The 21,580-nt window shown below is 42.7% G+C and overlaps 1 protein-coding gene across 2 annotated transcripts; it reads right to left on the bottom strand.

Annotated features, from left to right (window-relative positions):
* Positions 1-972: 972 nt before the first annotated feature.
* Positions 973-21,367, bottom strand: MAML1 (mastermind like transcriptional coactivator 1). Of its 2 annotated transcripts, none has more exons than XM_071443331.1 (5): positions 20,615-21,367; positions 10,554-11,951; positions 8,336-8,596; positions 5,333-5,447; positions 973-3,368 (listed from the first exon to the last, which is right to left on the bottom strand). In XM_071443331.1, exons 1-5 carry the CDS (start codon positions 20,981-20,983, stop codon positions 2,377-2,379), a joined length of 3,135 nt encoding a protein of 1,044 aa, XP_071299432.1. In that variant the 5' UTR covers positions 20,984-21,367; the 3' UTR covers positions 973-2,376. The 2 variants fall into 2 exon arrangements, with proteins under 2 accessions (XP_071299432.1, XP_071299431.1); XM_071443330.1 differs by having other exon boundaries at positions 10,554-11,954; positions 20,615-21,366.
* Positions 21,368-21,580: the final 213 nt, after the last annotated feature.

Below are 21,580 nucleotides of genomic sequence, written 5' to 3'. Positions count from 1 at the left end.
TAACTTATTCAGAACCAAGTCTGTGTGCAAAATCTACTGGAAAACAGAGCAGATTTCACCACAACCTAAACAGGGAGAAAGAAAAGCTGAATCCTACTACCCTGTTATTTCTGTTAAGTGTTTGTAAGGGGGAGAAAAAAACAGTGACATCGAAGGATGTCACTTGAAATTGAGGTCCCAAGCACCCCCGACAGGAAGGGAAGGCACACTGGTGCAAAGTTAACCCTTAAAATTAAAAATACAGCAAACACTCCTTCCCCTGACATTGCTAGTTTATATCTATACTCTTCTAATGACACTTACCTTGGACCAGTTTTTGGTTTAACTTAACAGTAAACCAAGCTCACTAGCTCTTTTCTTAGATTGCCAGTATGAGAAAAGCTAGCATCAGTTATTTGCATCAACTACTTATTCTAGAAAATATCAGAAGTGTCAACAACCAAAGTCACCAACATCTTTATCTTCCCATCCAAAGACAATCTTTATGTTATCTTTTCAAAAGCTCTATGAGGGATTAAGCCTGCTTCAGTGAAGTTTTATTCACTGTTCAAAGGTGGGATCCACTGATCAATGCACATCTTTCATCAACAGTTCAACATGATAAAATAGCAAATCTGATCAACAGAGCGGAATTCATCCACACTAGCTAAGTGTGCTGGACAAACCATGTTCCATGCATATTTGGAAAGGGTTAAAGTATTAGTGTTAAAAAAAGCAGTTTTCAAAAGTGCAAATTGTCTCATAAAGGAGCTGCAGACACAGTAAAATATTTTCCTTCTTTGAAACCAATGATATCTTTCCCTTCCCTTCACCCCCTCTGGAAAAAACCCTCTCTCACAATTCTGCAATGCAGAAAACTCCTGGTGAAGCCAGTCTGTGTTGAAGGAAATTGCTTTTAAATCACAATGCTGGGTTTGGTTAGAAAGTTTAGAAGAGTTTTCCAAGAAAGTGGATTTAGAAAGGAAAGAGGTATTTGTGCATTTAAAACAAAAGCTTTCAACTTTATTTTCATTTTAAAATAAACGTTAAGGCAAGGTGGTTTGTTGGTGGATAAGGGATTTTTTTGGTAGAGAGTAAGGACTTTGGAACATTGACTGTTCCCATTGTGGTTTCTGTCCTTTCTGGGACCAACCTCACATATGGATAAGAGGTCTCCTTGGGCTGAGCTGCATCTGCTCAGAACAGCATCTGCTTCAAGGGATATTAAAAAAGTAAATCCACCAGTCTCTAGAAAGATTATCAAACTTGTAAGCCAGTATTAAAAAAACAAAGCATTTAAAGGGGGAGACTTCCACATTGAAGCAACCCTGATACAAGTATTCTCCCAGGCTGCCTGTGCTATTATTGCTAATAAGGACTTTCCACCTCCCAACTAAATTATTTTTTTCTCATTTTTATCCTGAAGTGACAAAGTCTTGTGCTCATTGCTAACTTCGGGGGATGAACTGATCTCAAAGGTTAGTTTTACTTTTTACAACAAAGAAAACTAGATGAGCTGTCATGAAGCAAAGCCTTCATTTAAATACAACTACCTTTGGAAATAAGTTATGAAGAAACAGGTGCAAAGTAAATGGCTTTACAATTCATGTTAAACCTACTATAGTTTAAAAGTTCTCCCATAAGAAATTCCCCCTTTAAACACAGCAAGGTACAAGCCAAGAACTGTGCCTCTCTACAACAGAGTGCAAACTGCAGCTTAAAAGACTACAATCTATGAAGATGACTATCTAGACTAACTGGCCAGGTTTTAATACTTTTTCTCATCTATTACCAGCATCTAGAAATATTTACTGTGAAGTATCACTTGCTTACTGAGAGTACAGGCACATGCTTCAGCAATGGGGAAAAGAAACAATTCCAAACATTTTGCAAGCATACTCAGGTGCATACAGCCTCTTCTCAAACAAAAATCAGAAGTTTGATGGACAGTACTATAACAGCATGTCAAGCTATGAACAAATAATTATTGCAAGTAATAGCTGCAGACTAAGCCCTAAACACAATTTGTGCAACTATTTGCGTTCTTTCTGCACTAGTTCTGTGGAATTTTTGTTTTGTTTTTAAATAATTAAAATATTTAGTCTTAGAACACTGCAAGTGAGATTTCTGGAAGGCTGGCTAGGACACAGCATTTTTTGACCTGTTCAAGTTTGCAACTCCTCAGAGACCGCGGCCAAAGCGCACTCCTCCTGCAGACCTGCTTGGTGCGCCACGACCACGAGTCAACACTCAGTGAGAAGCAGCTCCAGTCTTTTTCCCAACCATTTACCTCTAATGCCTGCAAGTCTCCTCAATGCCACAGGTTTTTTGGTCCAAGAGTTGTTTATATCTCATGAAATAATTAAAAAAAGTAGAACCCCCACCCCCGGCCCCATTTTAATGAGTTCCTAACAACTCGTCCAAATCGTTCATCCACTCCTCTGAAGTCCTGTTTTTCAGCAAAGAGTCTATCAGGTCTGTGTCACCAGTTAAGTTCTGAAGTCCATTATTGCCTGACTGGCCGCTGTAGGCGAAAGGCAGCTCCTGACTGGTTGTCCTCACAGGGTACCCTTGGCTACAGTGCAGGTTTCCTCTGTTGGGAATTTGCTGATTTGGGTTCTGGTTGAAAGCATTCAGGTCTGGAACAGTCTGGTTGATGCCAGGCAGGACTTGTTGTGAGGGTACCTGCTGCTGTGCGGGCGCGTTTGTCCGCGGCTGCGCTCCCAAAGAGGACGACAGCATCTGCCCAGAGACGGCAGCGTTCATCGAGGTCATGGGCCTGCTGGTGCTTAGGCTTACCTGAGGCATTCCCTGGGCAAACTGCTGGTTGGACATCTTTAGATGTGTCTGCTGCATGTGGAAAGAGGAGTTGGCAGTAAATGGTCCTAAGCCACTGTTTGCTTGTGTCTGGTTGTTAATATTAGGGATACCTTGGTGTTGCCAAGATGGATTTTGAGCCCCCATAGCAGCTGGTACTCTTGCCATCTGTGGCTTAGATAAGGTTGCATTCAGTGCACCTTTACTGTGCTGCTGAGAAATATTTGAGTTTGGTAAGGTGTTCTGCCCATAGGCAGCAGGAACGGCAGCGCCCTGGCCCAAGCTGCCCTGTCTCTGCATGGGGGTCTGTCCGTTGGCACTCGGGGCCGTGTGCTGGGCAACCATCTGGTTCATGCCAGGTGCCAGGTTGTACAACCCCCCACGCTGCATGTTCTGCATGCTGGGGTACTGAGACACCCCCCGCTCCTGCTGGCTGGAGCCCGACTGCAGTGGAGCAACAGGAGCGTGGCCAGGTCCCATCTGAATCATGTTCTGGCTCTGAGGGAACAGCCGAGGACTACTGGAGCTGGACTGTCCCAAATTACTGACCCCGGGCATGGCTGAAGATGACCCTGAAATACAAAGAAATATTTTGTTCATTAAATACCCCAGGCTCAACCAGAGCCAAGTCAGGCTTGTAGGCACAATAACCCACAAGAGAGATGCAGCTGCATTTGTATAAATTGACCTCTGCAAGCAATACACAGAGAGCAGGAGTTAAATTAAAGAGTGTCAACTGTGGCTCCAGTTAGCACCTCCACCTTGATCTCAAACACAGATATGTCAATGTCCTAAAAAAATCTGAATACCACTTCTAAGAGTTCAGCATCACTAATTTAAAAAAAATTATGACTTTAAAGGCAGGACTCTGATATTTCTTTGTGAACAAAGGTAAACACATATACTTTGAAGTGCATGCACAATTTATTAAGCTGTTAAAAAATACCTCTTACTGCACACACACACAGAGTCAGTCATTCCCTGCATACACAAGAGTGCATCTCTTATCATACAACTGTAGGGTTGCTAGTTCTGCATTTTCCCAATTCCAGGGATATCTTCTATTTATCTAATATAGAAATATCTAATTCAGAAAATTTTGATCAAGTATCCTTTGGATTTTCATAGTCAAGTATTCACTATGTTAATATGCAGTGCTGACAGCCAAGCAAGGTGATTTGGAAAAATATTTTCTTAGCAAACCAAATATGGTCCTTTGTTACTGCAAATTCTGAGTTCAAAATTTCTTCTTGTAGAAGAAACAGCCCCCTATTTGAGGCAAAAAAAGCAGAAAAGCTCTGTAAAGTGTAGTGCATGTAACACCCCCCACACTCCTTGCAGTTCACCAAGGGAAACCTACCTACACTAATAATTTCACTACTTTCAAAACTAAAAGTAAGCTGCAGAATTTTTTCATATTTTATGATAGCTGAGGAATACTGGATCTCCATTGTTACTAACATTCTATCTGAATAAAACCAGAATTATCAAGAATAAATTCAAATTATACTGAATTAATTATCAACAAAGTACATGATAAAAACATCAGTGTCGAGGGAATGATGGGTGGCGGAAGAGTCTTACTGAGACAATATTTACAGTGAAGAGACAGCACACATATCAGGATTTAAGATGCAAAAAATAGTTGCAGTCATCATCACAAAGAAAAAATATTTTTAATGGTACTGCTGTTCATTATAGCAAAACCTACTCTATTTCTAACAGTTGTATGCCTATCTTTATGTAGAAAGGTGTCAAGATAAAAAATATTTCAGTGCAATAGTTGAAGGATGCTACTGATGCCTGTGTTAGCACACAACCCTTTTGCACTGGCATTGAGTTTTTTCAGTTCAGTAACAAAACCCAGCTGTAGCTGCACTTGACACTGCACAGGCATGAACACTGTCAGGGTGAGGGTATTACATTTCCATTTGCATCTTACCCCTTCAGTATTTATTTCTGCAGGAACATGGAGAACAAGAAAACAAAATGAAGGGAAATTTCACAGAATTAATACACTACAGACATACTAAGCTGTTTCTCATACAAAAAACCCCACACAGGACACTTCACATGTAATGAAGAGAATTCAAATTGCATTCCCTTCTAAAGGTAGCAGGGATAGAAATGTTAGAGACTTTTAAACTCTTCCTAGAGATGAGAGAAATAACACACCACTTATCTTTCTTTAATGAGAGCCTGAGATAGATACAGGCAGTAGTGATGTCAGGCTTCAGAAAAAAAACCCTCTCAATCTTACTATATCAAAGATACAGAGAATTTCCAACCTGCATAATGAAACAGAAGTATAAAAAAAGGGCTGTAGTACAATGAAGGCACTTAAGTTGTCCCAGATACCTGTGACCAGGGAAGCTGTTAATTTGCAACTGAATCAGAGTATAGGTCAAGAGCTTTTAAGGCACAGTGACATGTAATAAATTAATTAAAAGCTATCCAATCCAGGAAATTTGAAGACATCTTGGTTTTTCCTCCTGGTATTTTTGCTGCTATGGTTTGAACTGCCATGTTTGCTCACCTGTGAACTGTCCAACCTGTTGCTGGTAGGGGTTCTGTGGCTGATCCTGGTACTGGGGCGGAGGCCGCGTCAGGTGCCGCTGCAGCTGCTGCTCCTGCTGCTGCCGCTGCTTCTCCTGAAAAATGTCCAATGCAAGATATTTCAGAAACAGGTCAAGCTGTTTCCAAGGGCTATCTTGGAGAAAAACAAGTTGTCTGCATACTTTTATGCACAGCTGGTAATCAAAGGGGCTTCTGCAGCCCTACTGTCACTTCAGACTTTGTTCTCAAGGCTCAAACACAGTCAGCTTAATCTGATGAGTCACAAGACCAGGATCTCAAAAACAACAGCATGTACTACAAGAGTTACTGCATGCATGTCTGAAGCCTTTCAGAGATTGAAAATCTGAGATGATAGTCTCCTAATCATTAACATGCAATCAACAGGCATTTTTCGCAATACTCTAAAGACAAAAAGAGGTACAGGTACAAAAAGAGCAGAAGTGAGTGTATTAAAAAAACCACATTTACATTTTTGGTCTTTATTTCCAAATGAATGTATTTTAGACCCCTCTTTAGAAATCAGTAAAAGTTCAAGTCAGAAATATCAAAAACTGAACATGTAAATACTTTCTAGTCCTTGTCTGCAAACATGAAAAGATACACACAAATCCATATTCTTATGTATCACAGGTTTTCCTAAAAGATTATGAAAAACTGCAGAACTAAGTCCGTAATAGAAGTCATACAAGTTTTGCAACCATTGTTTCAAACCACTTTCTTAGCAACGTGATCAAGTGAAAGAAACCCTACTCATGACACAAAATAATTGTACCTCTTTAAAATAAAAAGCAGATTCAACCCACACCTATTTTATGATCAAACCATTTGAAAAATAAACCAAGCAAATTTTCTATTAGGAAACTTTGGGGGAAAATGAAATTTAAACTCTTGAGTGGAATGTAGTGACAGTAGGCTCAGATTTTGACAGGGTTAACAGCCATCTGGTTGATTTTACAATATGAAATGTATCAGGCACAGCATTTCTGTCTCTTCCACAGATACCTTCAGCCAGACTGAAATTCTGATATAACCAAGTAGTGATTCAATGCACAACTACTTGACTAAAAAGTTAACCAGAGCACAGCAGGGGACAGAAATTCTCCTCAAGAGTATGGGGGTAAAGACACAAGGCAGAAGCCTTTAGAGAAGAGACTGGTGCCATGTAACAAACAGCAGATACACATCACTACCACCCTTCCCAAATGTCTCCAGCTGAGAAGCTGTTGAGACATGCACAGGAATGAAGAGGGCAGGCTGCTTGACAGAGGACCTGCTGCTTGCAGGACCAGTCAGACCTGAAAGAGGCTGACCACAGAAGCCAACAAGAGATGCCATAGCTCTGAGAGAAACCAAGAACTGCAAAACCTGGCCTGGAGAAGAAAATTAAAAAATACACAGAATGCCAAGTGAAAAGACAAATTTATAGTGGCAGGGAATGGCACTGGAGCTACCTGAAACTACAAGTTTCCTGCAAAGCAGACATCAGCAGATTCAGAAATCTTTTTGTAAAACTATATGCAGTATCATGTGTATCCAAAGGAACAAATATCAAATCAGAATGCTAACAAGACCTAGCTTGACTAGGCAGCACAAGGCCAAACAGTGTCTAAAGCTGTTCAGCTCCAAGGCAAAGCCACTCCTTATCTGAGACCAGAGTCCCAGTATCACTATAGAAAAATGGAAATTACACAAGTTAACTGTAGTTACCATAACTAGGACATGAATAAAGTATTTTCATAATATTGATATTTACTGCAGCAACATGTGCTGGCAAAGCAGAAGCAAACAGATAGGAAAATAATATTTTAATGCTATTTTTGAGATATGCTATTTATCACCTCCCCACTGTTCAGAGAGGTCTGACACCTGTTCTGTCCATTATTGTCCTAAGGAAACCTACTGGGCCACAGCTCTAAGAGCTCTAACAAAGCTCTAACAATTACCATCCACCAGACATGCAAAAGCACAAACAAGAGGTCACACCCCATACTTCCTTTTCCCCCACCTGCTCTCAAAGAATACCTGTTTGTTAACATTCTGGAGAGTAATGATTATTCATCTTTGATATTTTATATTAATATACAAGTCACCAAAGACTGATTGATTTGCTAAAGTATTCTAAGCTTACAGATCACATAACTTTTAGAGAAGATGTGATTTTATTGATGATTTGGGCATTTTCTTTCAGTCTTTAATAATATAATTCCCCCACAGTATTCCCTTAGTCCAAATTGTTTTAACCAAAATATCAAAAATACATCTTTACCAACAATCATACAGTGCCAACCACATTTATGTTTTGTCTACACTGGCTTCAGAACTGAGGGGGTTTTTCTGTCCCCTCTATTGAGACCTCAATTTCATCAGGATGTCTCCAGGTGATAAAAGAGCCATTGGCTAGGACTTGGCACAGCCATAGCTCCACAATCCTGCATATTCTACTACAACCTTCCCCATAAAAGGGTCTGTCATACATTTTCAGTTCAGAGGAGACTATAATTTCCTCCTTTCATAAAGCTTCTGATGGGCAGATGATTCAGGGAGACCTTAGAGCACTTTTCAGTACCTAAAGGGGGCTTACAAGAAGGCTGGAGGGGGAAGTTGTCTCAAAAGGGCATGAAGTGATAGAGCAAGGAGGAATCCAAGACCTCCATCTGAAGGAGGTTAGGTTCAGATTAGATATTAGGAAGAAATTATTTACTGTGAGTGTGGTGAGGCATTGGAACAGGCTGTCCAGAGAAGCTGTGGCTGCCCCATCCCTGGAAATGTTTCAAAGCCAGGTTGGATGGAGCTTGGAGCAACCTGGTCTAATGGAAAGTGTCCCTGCCCTCCAGAGGAGCTGGAGATGATTTTTAAGGTTCTTCCCAATCAAACTATTCTCTAATTCTAAAACATCAAATGCTATTTCATGCACCAAAGCAAAGCAGCACAAATTACAAAACAGAGAGCTGGCCCCTCTCACCTGTTCTGCCAGCAAATGCTGCTGCCTCTGTTCCATTAGGAATTGCTGCTTCTGTTGCTCCATGAGCAGATGCTTTTGTTGCTGCTCTCTCTGCTTCTGCTGGTCCATCAGCATTTGGTGTTGCTTCATCACTGCTGCTTGCTGCTGATAAGCTGAGTTGCTGTGGTTACCTGCCATGGTGACATTTGGAGCCTGGGCACCCACCCCAGGGCCCGGGACAGAAACAGGAACACGAGGAACAGCGGGAGCAGGGTTCTGATCCTGCAGAACACAGGAAAAGGGACAAAAGTTACAGAAATGCAGTAACTTCTTCACATCTATACAGCACCAGACACAGAACTGCCAGCTTGGAGTTAGGGTCAGAAGCTCCACAACATTTAGGAATAGAGGTTTTAGCTCCAGTCTCAAAGTTCTTCCCAATTTCCAGCTCAAACAGGTCAGTATAGCTCCGTGTGCTTTTTTTCAGGCACTTACAAACTGCTCTTCAAACACCCCAGAGTCAGTTTATTTTAGTAGCAGTTTTTCAAACACTACATTTTATATTTTTGTTATACAAAGCATTTATTGAAATCCTGCCTCTTCTGTCAACATTTCACTCTGCAAGTGTTTATGTCTCCCATCCTAAAGCTGCTTTTTTTTAATATCAGAGAATTTACTATTTGCAGGTGAAGGGGAGAAGGCTTCCCCTGGTCAAAATGGGTCTTAAAGTATTTTTACAGCAATTCAACCATCACCATACACCACAGACAAAAAAATACTACTAGAGATAAGTCTGATATTATTAGTTTTTCTTAAGTCTGCATTTCTGTCAATTTTTTGAGACTGGAACTTGGGATAAGCAAAAATAACGTGGAACATTCAAAAGCTGATACTGCCCCTTAGTATCAGCAAATCCCTTTGAAATTTGACAGTTTTCATCATTTTAATGCACAGTTCAGCCTCATCTCTAATTACACAAACAAATGTTATGTTTAATTTAAGCACTCAGCTAATGGGTTTGGCTGTTGGTTCTCACTCTGCAGTTTCATAAGGAATCACAAGCCAAATACAAAGAATGCTGCACTAAGTTGTTCTGTGTGCAAGCTTTTGAGAAATTCTCCCAAAGCTTTCATCAGTATTTCTGTTAGTTCAGTGCAAGTGTGGCAGTGTAGACACAAGGTCACCCTCACATTTTTCCGTGAGGGGGAGATGTGACACACACAATCATCTCTACCCTTCTTCCATCAAAATGCTGTTAGACTGTTACTTCTGCCAGCTTTCAAAGAGATCCATTTTTTTTTATGAAGCACACATTGATCTCAAATTTCTATTTGCACACCGGTGTGGTCTTTATCACAGACTAATCAGAGCTTTTTCACAGGTTTTCTGTTTTGTTGAGGGAACATATGACTAGAGTTGGATCTCAAACAGGTTTTGCTGGAGGAACTTTAATCAAATACCTTTTCTTTTCAACAAGCCCTCTGCAATGTGCATTGCAGGTACATGTTACAGAATCCAATGAGTCCATACTTCCACCCACTAGTACAGAAATTTTCACCTGCAGCATACCTGTAGTAACAGTTGTATACAAGGCAAAGGAGCACCATCTGGAATTTTCTGTTACAGGAAAACCTGAAGCATATGCTTCAAGCAAACAAACATTACCATTATTCATTCTTAATGATATATTTCTCTCCTATGCCATGCTTCTGAAATGCCCAGAGACTTAACCAATAAAAATCCATAGAACTGAAAGGCTCCACGGAACACCCAAGAAATCAGGAATGCAGCCCCCACTTCCACCTCTCTGCAAAAGTAGCTCTTTTAATAGTAAGCCAACTCTGACACAAGTAGGGACTAAAAACAAGGTAAAGAAATCAAAGCTTCTTTGAGAACACTGTGTAACACTACAGTTTTATACAAGTTATTTTAGTCAAAAGTTTACAAAGCATCTATTTATCTTTGTAAGTAGAAGCTTCTGTGAAGCACGACATAATTTGTTGCCCACAAAGTATATTAAGCTGGAAATCACACGTTACATGACCTAGAACCCAGTATTAAAAACTGTCCCCAGTGGGAAAAAGACCTCATGATTCTTGTTTAAGATTCTTGTATATAGGATTTTTCTTTTTAAAATCAATGAAAACATTTGAAACTATACCAAGGAATCTGCACTCCAGCCTTACCTACCCATCAACCTTAAATCTGCTACTGAGCAAAGGTAACTCAGGACATTCACCTGACCATGTGGCAGTCGGTAGGCAATGTTTCCAGGCTTGGGTTTCAACAGGATCATCCCATTTTGGTCGTCACCTACATGGGACAGTGGTGGCTGCTGGCGCTGCTGGATGTATGCCAGCATGGGAGTCTTGTTCTGCCCAGGCACTGCCACCCCCTGCTCACATTCTGCTTTGTAATGGGAAAGAGGTTTGGTGTTCCCATAGTCCAGCATGGAGCTTTGACTGTTAACAGGGTTCTGGTTCAAGCTGTTTTGCTGATGACCCAAAATGTTCACATGGTAATTGCCTCCAGCTCTTGGTGAGCTTTTATTTCCCAAATTAGGCATCATGAGTTTCTGATTGTTGAAGTCTGGCTGATAAACTGATGGGCTAGTAGGATTTTCCATGGTATATGGGACAGCCAGTGGACTATGGGAAGGCCCAGGCTGTTGCCATGTTGACATCTGATTTGCTTGGTGGACTTGTGAAGCTTGTTGCTGGTTCTGCAACATCTGATCTCTCTTCTGCTTGGCAGCAATCTGCTGAAGTTGATGAGCAGAAGACATTTCTTTGGCACCTCCTGCACACTTCCCAGGTAACAACACAGGCCTCTGGATGTTCTGAGAGTGGTTTGATGCCTGCATCATGGGCTGATTAGGATTTTCAGCCATTGACTGACTGGAAGGCTGGAACATAGCCTGAGAACTAACAACCGTTGTAGAAGCGGCACTTACAGGTACAGAAGCAGCACCAATAAATGCTGAACCTGAAGAAGTAGGTCTAACCTGGGGAGATCCCAGCTGCTCTTGTTCAAAGGGTGCTGGGGAAAACTCAGTCTTTATGTTAATATCTTGTGGTAATGGAGTCTGTGCAGCTGAGTTTGAAGAATCTGCATCTTTTTTGTCTTCAAAGTCATCATTAAAGAGATCCTTCATGTCTTCATCGGGCACTGATCTATTGAGCTCCTCAATAAGTTCCTTCCATTCTTGCTCGTTCAGGTTAAGATCAGGCATCAGGTTATTCTGGGATATAGAACCCCCTGCTACAGGATTCATACAGGGAAGCTCATCTACAGGCTCCTGCTTCAGCTCTTTGTTCAAACTCAGAGGAAATGAATCATCAGCATCACCACCTCCATTCATCTGCAGGCTGGAATCTGGAAGACACTTCTTGCTGATGCCATCGAGCCCCATTGGATGTTTCCCATTGAGTTGTAAGGTATCACCAGTACCAGATTTCTTGTCAAGATGATGGAGTGGAGACACAGGGGGCATTCCATTGGAAGAACCACTCACTCCCAGACCGTCCTCACGACGCAGTTTCTTGGACACAGAAAACACATCACCATAGCCATTCTGCTGGTCTCCATTCTGAGGGGAAGCAGCACTATCAAGCTTTCTTTTCACAGTCTCATGGAGCTGCTGAAAAAGAAAAGGAATATTTTAGTTATGTAGTTCTATATTACACAGATCTGGATTTTTATTTCTTACCAGAACATTGTCTTGCTCTGAACAAAACATTTCAGAAAAAAAAAATCAAAGATTGCATCTTTGTTTTGCTAAGATTTTGTTTTACAAGTCAGCACATGAGATTACTTCCTCACTATAATCTCTTACAGAAATTTTTCAAAAAACATTTACTACTTTAAACAGACACCTCCTCCTTCAGACAAAACTAGAAGCTGCCAAGTACTCTGACAACAAAAAGTTGAAAAATGGCTGTGAACTGGAATATGTTATGATTTTTCCTATTCAAAAGGAGAAAAATATTAAATAATGTTAAGAATCAAATTTCAGATGAGAATAAATCCTGTATTCTATTTGATGTATGTACACATACAGTATAATTGTTCCATGAGACTCTTTCATAAAAGTCTCACATTTAAATATTTATAAAGTAGTCCCACATTTAAATATTTAGGAAAAACGACTAATTCTCTTGTGATAATATCTTTTAGAGAAGAACTGTGTATATAAATTTTGTACACAATCACACTTTTGGCACTGAAGCAAAACCAATTTGTCACTTAGCGACCATTGCTTCACACTTGTGGAAAATGCAATTCAGAGTTCAGCCAATTCTATCACAGCAGAGCAAGTTCATTCCATTCCTCTTTTCTCCTGAAGTATTTGCCAGCTGCTCTGACCACCAGAGCCCTAAGCAGCTCCACAGTTGGCCTCTCACAGATGGTGAAGGCACAGATTCTCTTTCTCGTGGTGCCACCTAGAAGCGACCAGCGGCTACAGCAGCAGCTTCACAGCCAGAGCCTGAGCACCTTTGTTCAACTTCTCCTTCTTGCCAGCATTCTTGCAAATATAAATGTTCTTTCTATTGACCTCAAAAGCATCTGAAAACAGAATTCCTGCACACATCAAAGGTGACTATAAACTTTCCCTTCCCTCAGGTGCATTCTGTAAAAAAATCTGAGCTTTGCTGGTGCTGGAACGCTCCACCAACGCAGACAAACCTGCGGGGCAGAGACGCTGCTCCAACAGCGTGGGGAGCTGGAGGAGGGAACTGCCATCAGCTCCCAGCCTGGGTCAGACACCCTGATGCATCTCAGCAGGACCCTCGACAGGAATCTCCACCAAGAGCCACCCATCTGAGGTGCAGGGTCACTGAACAACAGCCCTCGAAGAGGGCAGGAAAGCAGCTCATCAAACAAACCTCATGACAAGGATGGTTCTTTTCATATTACCTGCAGTGTTCACAAGGCAGTCCACTAACCCCTGGGGAAAACTCTATCCAAGGAAAAATGGGAAACCTCAAGATCTCAGCACTCAAGCAAGAGGCTAGATGCTGGGCCAGCATAAATTATCAGAAAAATTTTACACATTTGCCTGAGCAACAGCATTCTTTGATTTACAGACAGAAGGACCGGTTCACAGTTAATTGTTCCTATTTTTTTTAAACCATCTACAGTGAGCTGATCTTTGGGGGCAAAGAAACCCCAGACCATCTGTTTAATTCCTGCACAGGTAACAGCAAAAAAAACCCCACTATTTGTTTAATGCTTGCATAGGTAACAGCAAAGCCTTATTTTTATCTGTGGGACAGACTCCAGCTTCCCTGGAGACTGTGATCTTCTAGATGGCTCATGGAAATAGCAGCAGAATAGCAAGATCAGCAGAAGACTGAGTAGGATGAGGTGAGGTGTACATCTGGAGAGGAGGCTGGAACTTGAAATCTCTTAATTTGAACATCAGGTCCTTAGTTTGGAGTAGCAGCTCTCTAGTGCATTTTTCAAATACCAACTCGAAAGAATAACAGAAATTTTGCTTTTTTGTAAAAAGACAAAACAACAGAGAGCAAAAAACCTCAACTCCATCACAACCTTTGGCTTTCAGCGTTTCCCATTGTTTACTTCATACTCCCACCAGGAAAACTGAAGCTCAAGGTGGATGAGTAACTTGCCCAAGGTTATATGATGAGTCAAATTACTCAAAGTTTGGGAATGGGTCCTCCTTAATTCTAAATACTTAGGGAAAAACCCCACTCCTGAAAACTTACATCAAAATAATGGCTTCGTTTTGTGAGCTACACTCACTGCAGTCTAGAAAAAGACATAAACCCCTAATATCCAGCTCAGGAACTCTCAGATCTCTATGGATTTTAACAGTCATAACACTCAGATATCTGATCCTTGGAGACATTTTGACTGTAAGTTGCTTGGGACAAAATCCTCCTTTCACCTAAAACTGTATTCCTTTGGAGAAAAAAGGGAGATTAAGTTCCTCCCCAGTTTGTCTGTGTCTATCCAAATAATCTGGTCTGAGGGGAAAAATAACAAGCTGCATGTGAGATACAAGTCAGACTGCAAGCTATCTACATATCAAGCTCTCCAACAGAGTTCTCAAGGCAAGAAAAACCTGTTCTCTTCTGCCAAAACTCATGAAAAAACCAACCAACAGATGGATGAAGTAAAGCACTGCTTGCTAGTCGCTAAGAAACCCCCTTCAGCTTTAAGTTTTTTGTTCACTACCTGTAAGGCACATCCTGTAAGGCACAGTGTTCCTCCAGTATGCTGTCCATCATTTCCTCAGCAGAATCAATCCATTTTATTTGTAACACTGAGCCAATCATTTCCACTGTCACAAGATCAGATACAGAAGTGTCCTCTCATTTTCTCAGCCTATTCAATTTTCCAACAAAAGATGAACTTTCTAGATCACTGCTATCTAGCTATGCCTAAAAATATTACCCCAAAAGCATTTATCTGAAGGATTTATACCAATATAGGAACAGTACAAGGCAGGGGATGTGAGCTGGCCTCAGTCCTTTGCCCAGGACAGGTCAGAGAGTTTGTCAAAGAGCCTGAGGGGCCACAGGCTGCACCTCCTCCATCACCTGAGCTGCATTTTATTCACCTGAGCAGAACACACAGTCCTCAACGTGGCCATAAACACTTCCTTGGCAGGAGCACACATGCTCAACTGTGCATTCCTCATGCACAGAACACAAGCTGACAAAACCCAGGTGGCATCCATGACAACAAAAGGTGTCCAACACAGCAGCCTCTGGCCATGGAACTCACACACTGACAAGGAGACAGGCCTGCAATGCCAGAGATGGATGCGTGCCCAGGCAAATGACAAAGCTTCCAGCAGAAACAGAGAGCACACAAAGCATTTTGATAGATTCAATCTCTGTCTTAAACCCACCAGCTTTACCACAATGGTGCTCAGCCCTACTGTAGTCTCACTGCAGGAGCAAATTGACTGACTTCATAAAAGCTGTCCAAGAACTACAACAGAAGCCCAACAAGAAACCAGAAAAGTTTGAAAACTTAATCTATTGCTTGTCTGTTAGCACTGGCAGAATTCAAAACTTCAGAGGCGAGGGCACTGCTCTCTTACTGCCTTGGTGGGAAGGGGCATGAATCACTGATCAAAACAGTGGTACAAAGTTGTTCTGATTGGTTTTGTTAGTTTTTTTTTTTCAGATGTTTTTGCTTGTTTGTTTGGTATTGACTATTTTGGTGTGGACTTAATACCTGAAACTAGATTTAGATAATAATCTGAAACCAATGACATTTCAATGCATTAGAACTTAACAGGCATGAAAATTTAGATCACATTATTTGCTTGAAAGCAAAAACCCTTTACCATTCAGAACAGCTAAACTGAGAAAAGTCAGCTAAAGTCCTTTTGCAAAAATCCAGTACTTTGCTATACTTGGAGACCTGTAACTGAAGATGGTAAATACATATATATACACAAACTGTATGCAGGTTTCATTTAAAAAAAAAAACAAGCCACCTCATGAACATGGCAGAAAAGAAACTTCTTAAAAATCTGGTACTCATACTGTGTCTCTCAGGCTCTGTAATGTTCTTATTTGGCTTTTTAAAGCATCTGTTACAGAGGTTTAAATATTCTTACAGGATTTAGTAGAGCTTTAATCTATTGTATTTCATTTCAAATTAGTTTATCATTTACATATCAGTACTAAGTCTACAAGAATTTGTTCTGATATACAAGCAAGAGAAACATAATGCTGGACATTTTCAAAGAAGAAATGCTATATTAGACTACAAGCATAAGAAAAAACTAGCTCCAATATGGCTCCTAGCATTCTCAACTAGAAGGGGAAACCAGATGAGAATACATCCATGGAAGCAGCAGTATTGCAGCACAGATAAGCCCCCATGTACCACAGTTCACAGTAGGTGCTCTACAGACACTGATTCTCCTCTCCTGCCTCACTAAGGACAAGAGCAACAAAGATGACAACTCCTTAAGCTGGAATAACAATGCAAATACCAGACATCATAGTGTATGAATTTTGGATAGAAAACATAACATTCTGACTACACCCCATAGCAAGAACTCCCCTTTTACTGTGCATCTACCCTCAGCTTCCAAAGTAGCATTCTCCCTGCAAGGAAAGCATTTTATTACCCAATGTGTTCCTGCATTCCACTGCGCTTTCAGAACCAAACTGCTGGACTCTTTGTTAATTTTTACTTTAATTCCAGCAGACTTTTGTATTTGGGTGACTGCCTGCTGGAGTGAAGAAGGGCTGTGGATAGGCATGTCTATAAATATCTCAAGCCTGCATTAGTCACAAGGGGCAGCTTCTGCTACAGGAATTGTTCTGCTGAATCAAAAAAACTCCTGTGCCTTCAGCTGCAATGCCGGATCCTCCACCTCACTTGAACTTAAACAGCAGCAGCAGCAGCTCAGTCACTCCCAGATCCTTACAACTTAGGAAACATCACTGCATATCTAACTAATCTGGTAAGGGAAATGTTTCAAACATAAAACAATACCTCACAGAGAATTAAAAGGAGACAAAGCAAAACCTGTCTGAGTTGTTGGGCAACAAACTATCAGACTTGTCAGCAAAAACAAACAATGGTAGCAAGACTACACTGCACCATGGCTATATATAAATAACATGTAAATAATTTGCTATCTTTGTGGTAAAACATAATTTCACAATTTAACACCCCTATACCACAGCTTACACAAAAATGAGGTCTTCTGAACAGTTAAGAGTACCAGCCCCAGCTTTGTTAGAGGAACATCATTAACACTTGTCAGTACACTATGGGCAATCTATTCCCTTTAATTTATTACTTTAGGTCTTTCAACCAAGAAACAGTGCATTGCTCTCCTTGGACTTCAATTTCATTTAAAACTGTTTACTTGGTGCCTTTGCTTAATTTAGTATTTAACTAATATTAATGCAAAACATCTATCACTCCCAAATAAATGCTGCTCTTCAGCTTTAACACAAAGCCTTCTCAAGACAGGCCACTGACTCGACTTCTGTGCTCATTCCAGAAATACTGTTTGTGGTTTTGTGGCAGTCCTAGACAAAGCAAGCTCTCTGCACAACAACTGCTCTCAGGTGGGGGAAAAAAACCCAGTAAGAAACAGGGAGCAGCTCTCCTTCCAAGACACCACATCATAAAACAAGGAGTGGAGATGAAAATCCAGATCTTTGCCATTCTCCTCATTCCCATGTCAGTGAAACTGCTTCTGTTCAGCTCAGCCATACACTGCCTTTTTGTCTACCACAGAAATGTAAGGAAGCCAACCTTTCTCTTGCAGAGAATTTAAACACCATTATTTGATGAACTTTCATGTATCAGAAGCAGGCAGAGAAAAAAAATGTTCTAGGAGACAAGCCCCATCTCTTCCCAATATCCCTGTTTCTCAAAAATGGAAGATTAACAAAGCAAACACATTATCCAAAGATCAAGCACCTTCTACTTTGAACACAGCCTTAATAATGTCATGTTAAAGAACAGAAATGGGAAGGAGATGTCAACATTTGTATTTCCCATTAAATAATGGTCTGGCAGTTTTTTAGAAGCTAGAAGGTTTTTCAACATTTTTCTCAAATGAAGTGCAGGCCTAAGTGATGCACAAATAATCCAAGGTATTTCTGTATCAATGCTGTATTCTCTCAATTTCTGTAGCTCAAATTTTACAGTTGCTAAGTAAGAAATCAAGGAAGAATCTACCCCTTACTTCTGCCTGTACACAAGATCCATCTAACTTCAGGATCTAAACCAGAGCAAAGACTAATGGAAGAGAGAATATCTGATTTTGTCCACATGACAAATCACACAAGACACTAAGGAGGAAATTGTGGTGCCACCCTGTGACTATTGTGGATTTACAGAAGGTGTTCTGCAGCACAGCACCCAGCAGTGCCCACACTGTCCACACCTGGGGCAATGCAGCTTCATGTCCTACTGCTACAAGAGCTCACAAAAGCCTTCACCTTTACATGAACTGCTCTCTCCTTCAGGGACCAAAATAAATGCTTCATTAATGGTCAACATAAAGCACCAATTTCCAAGAGCAGATTCATATGCAGCTTCACAGAAAAATCTGGACTGTTACAGCAGCAACAGCTGATATAATGCATGTTGCAGTGAGCTAGCAGCATTTTTTTGGAAAGGATGTGTCCAGGACGTTTTAAAAGACAGTTCTGGTGTTCATCCAAACTTTACTGAACACTGGAAATCAAGCCCATATCCTTCCCATTCAAAGCACATGCTTGGTCTTGATAATGGCAACACGATGGATAGAGGTAAAATACCAACCTAGAGAGGGACCTTCTGGGCCAGAGGAAATAAATTAGCAGCAGAGGTGGTGTTGTTGTGTTTTTTTCCAAGACTTGAATTACTAAGCAAACCAACTTTATACCCCAGTAACGAGGTGATGAATCAGCAGCTGCAATTAAGCTCACAGTCATGGATCCTAGGAAGGAAACAGCAGGCCAGCCCGGGGAAGAGTCATTCATACACTAAACCCCTCTTCTGTTGTGTAAATTGGCCACTGGCAGCAGCTTCCTGTACAAGGGCTTCCCCCAAGATGTGCAGTGCTCTTCAGAACCTACTGCTGTTGAGAGCCCTCATTATAATGGATGCTAATTAGATCAAATCCACATCCAAAGTGATTCAAGAGAAACAACACCAATGAATTAGAGACATCTTTCTTTCAGAAGATCAATATGAAGTCGTGTGGCTGCAGTTTAAGCAACAGGATTTGACATGCTAAAGAGCCCTGAGTGTAATGAAAATACACATTATTAAGGGGTAGAGCCCCATATGCAAAAAGCCCAAGAGCCCAGCAGGAAATAAACAGAACTTCCACCAAGGTTTTAGAAAATAAAAAACGAGTTTGAGTAATTTTTGTTTTGACACAAGTTTACATTCAAGATCAGTCTGCTAAACAACAGCTAACTGTAAAGTTTTGTAGAATCAGTGTCAGGAATGCACAAGGTTTCCTCTCTTCCTCAAGTACCCTTCTGTAGCAGCCCTCTGAGGTGCTCTAACTGTGTCACAAGGACCTCAGTCTTCTCAACAGTCAGCAAGTCCTCGAGTCTCATAGGTGTATTAGCAAGAACAGAAACAATTCAGTCGAGTAACACTTTCAGTTTATCTTGTAAAGACTACAAACTGCACCCAGGCTGCCTAGTGCTGGTCACAGTAAAGATGACACAGATAAACCCCCTTCAGTATTTCACATTATGTCCTGGACACTCAAGCATATATAAAAGCTCTATTGTGATTCTATTTTAAAAACAGTAGATTAGGTCCAAGACACAGAGAAGTATGTCCTCCTTCCTTTCTAATCCAATCAAATACACAGAGAACCCTAAAAATATTATTTATTCTATTTATTAACCTAGGAATATCTTTGTTTACCCAGTGTCCCCTTTTAAAGACACTCAGAGTGCTACTGAATCATTTTCATGCAGGCCACCATTTAAAAATACCTGATTTTAAGGCAGACAGGTATTAGGACAGGCAGCCCTTAAGAGGTTATCCTACTAACCTACATTACTGACACATTAGCACACAGCCGTATATTTAAAGGGCCCAGAATAAGTTAAGCAACAGCTATCTTGATATACAAACAGGGCTATGTGAATATGTCCCGACAACCAGAAATGCTAGAGAAGCCAGAGAAACATTAAGATTTTGAGCTAAGCCAGTTTTTAATGGGTGGAGTGGGATTCTCATAGTGTTCACACCCACTAGAGTGAGCGGCAAACAAGCAGCTGCCTTTCCACTGAAATTCTTTCCAATATGAACCAGAATTAACAGACACATTGTCTTAAAACTTCCCCCCACTAGTAAGCATATCCTTATCAAATGACTCCACAAAATCCTGACACCCCAAACTGAAAACTTAAGCAAGCAAACAAAAATCTAAAGGCACCGCAGTATTAATACCCCTCTGACAGTTTCTGCAGGGGCATTTTAGGTGAATTAGCCAGAAATATGATTCACAAAATACTCTGAATGATTTAAGCATCACAGAAATCCTGCCTCTACCCCTACCCCACCATGCCACAGCTTTTCTATACTCTTCCAGCGTGCAGAAGTGACGAGCGAAAACAAAACAGCCCTTATCGGCTGCGAAGTTGTAACACAGCAGACAGGGCACTCCGCAGAGCAGCCCCAACCCCAGCCCTCGAACCGCAGGCCACCACACCAGCAGCGAGAGCTCGTTTTGCTTCCCCCATCCCGCTCCAGACGAGAGGTGCCGGTGCCAGCCGGGCACGACCGCCGGTCCCTCCCCGGCCCCAGCACCCGGCCCCGGGCGGCGCTTACCGCGATCAGGGCGCTGCTGCGGCCGTGCTGCTGCTCTCCGCTCGCCGCCTCGCCGTCCAGCCCGTTGGCTCCGCTCCTCTCGGCGCTGCCCGCGGCGGCGGCGGGCGGAGGGGGCGCGGGCGGCGGCGGCGCCGGGGGCGGCTGCCGGTGTTTGCCGGCCCGCTTGGCCTTGGCCTGCAGGCAGCGCTGGTGCAGGGCGAAGGTTTGCTGGCGCTCCAGCTCCAGGCGCTCCGGGGACACGGCCTGGTAGCGGGACTCGCAGGCGCTGTGGTGCCGCCGGCAGAGCTCGATGCGCCGGCGGAGCCGCTCCATCACCGCGCTGTGCCGCGGCACCACGAACTCCGCCATGGGGCAGGGGGGCAGCACCATGGGCCGGGCGGCGAAGGGGCGGCCGCCGCCGCTCACCGGCTGCTCGCTCCGGCGCCCGCCATGGCGAGGCCTCCGCCGCCCCTCCCGCCGGCCTTACCTGCGCTCCCCGCCGGGATCGTCCCGGGTCTTTCCCCCCGCCCGGCCCGGCGCCCGCTCCTCTCTCCCCCGCCCCACTTCCTCCTTCTGCCCCGAGCCCGGCGCCGCTCCGCTGCCCCGCTCTCCCTCAGCCCTGCCCGCCTCGCGGAGCCCAGCGGAGCCCACCGCACTCCCTCCGCCGCCGCCCTCAGGCGCGGGCCGGCCCGGACCCCCGGCCCCCCATTGTTGTCCGCGCCGCCGCCATCTTGAAATTGTTTTTCCCCTCCAGAGCCGAGTTGAGAATAAATGGGCGGAGCTTCCTGGGTGGGGGGTACGTCACGGCGCGCGGCGCGTCACGAACCGTGACCGACGCCCCTCCCAGCCAATAGGAGGGCGCGGAGGCGCGAATTAAGCAGCGGAGGCGAGCTGGGGGCGGTGCTCGGCGCGGTTTAAAGGAACAGGTAGCGAGGGGCGGAGAGGAGGCGGCCCAGCCAATCAGGAGGCGGAAGGCGGGGCCTCGTG

Source organism: Agelaius tricolor, unplaced genomic scaffold, assembly GCF_023055355.1.
Source record: "Agelaius tricolor isolate 1412-34295 unplaced genomic scaffold, bAgeTri1.0.p SCAF_18, whole genome shotgun sequence".
NCBI classification, from domain to species: domain Eukaryota; kingdom Metazoa; phylum Chordata; class Aves; order Passeriformes; family Icteridae; genus Agelaius; species Agelaius tricolor.
Note: the sequence above shows the minus strand (reverse complement) of the source record. Positions and strands in the feature narration are given on the sequence as shown.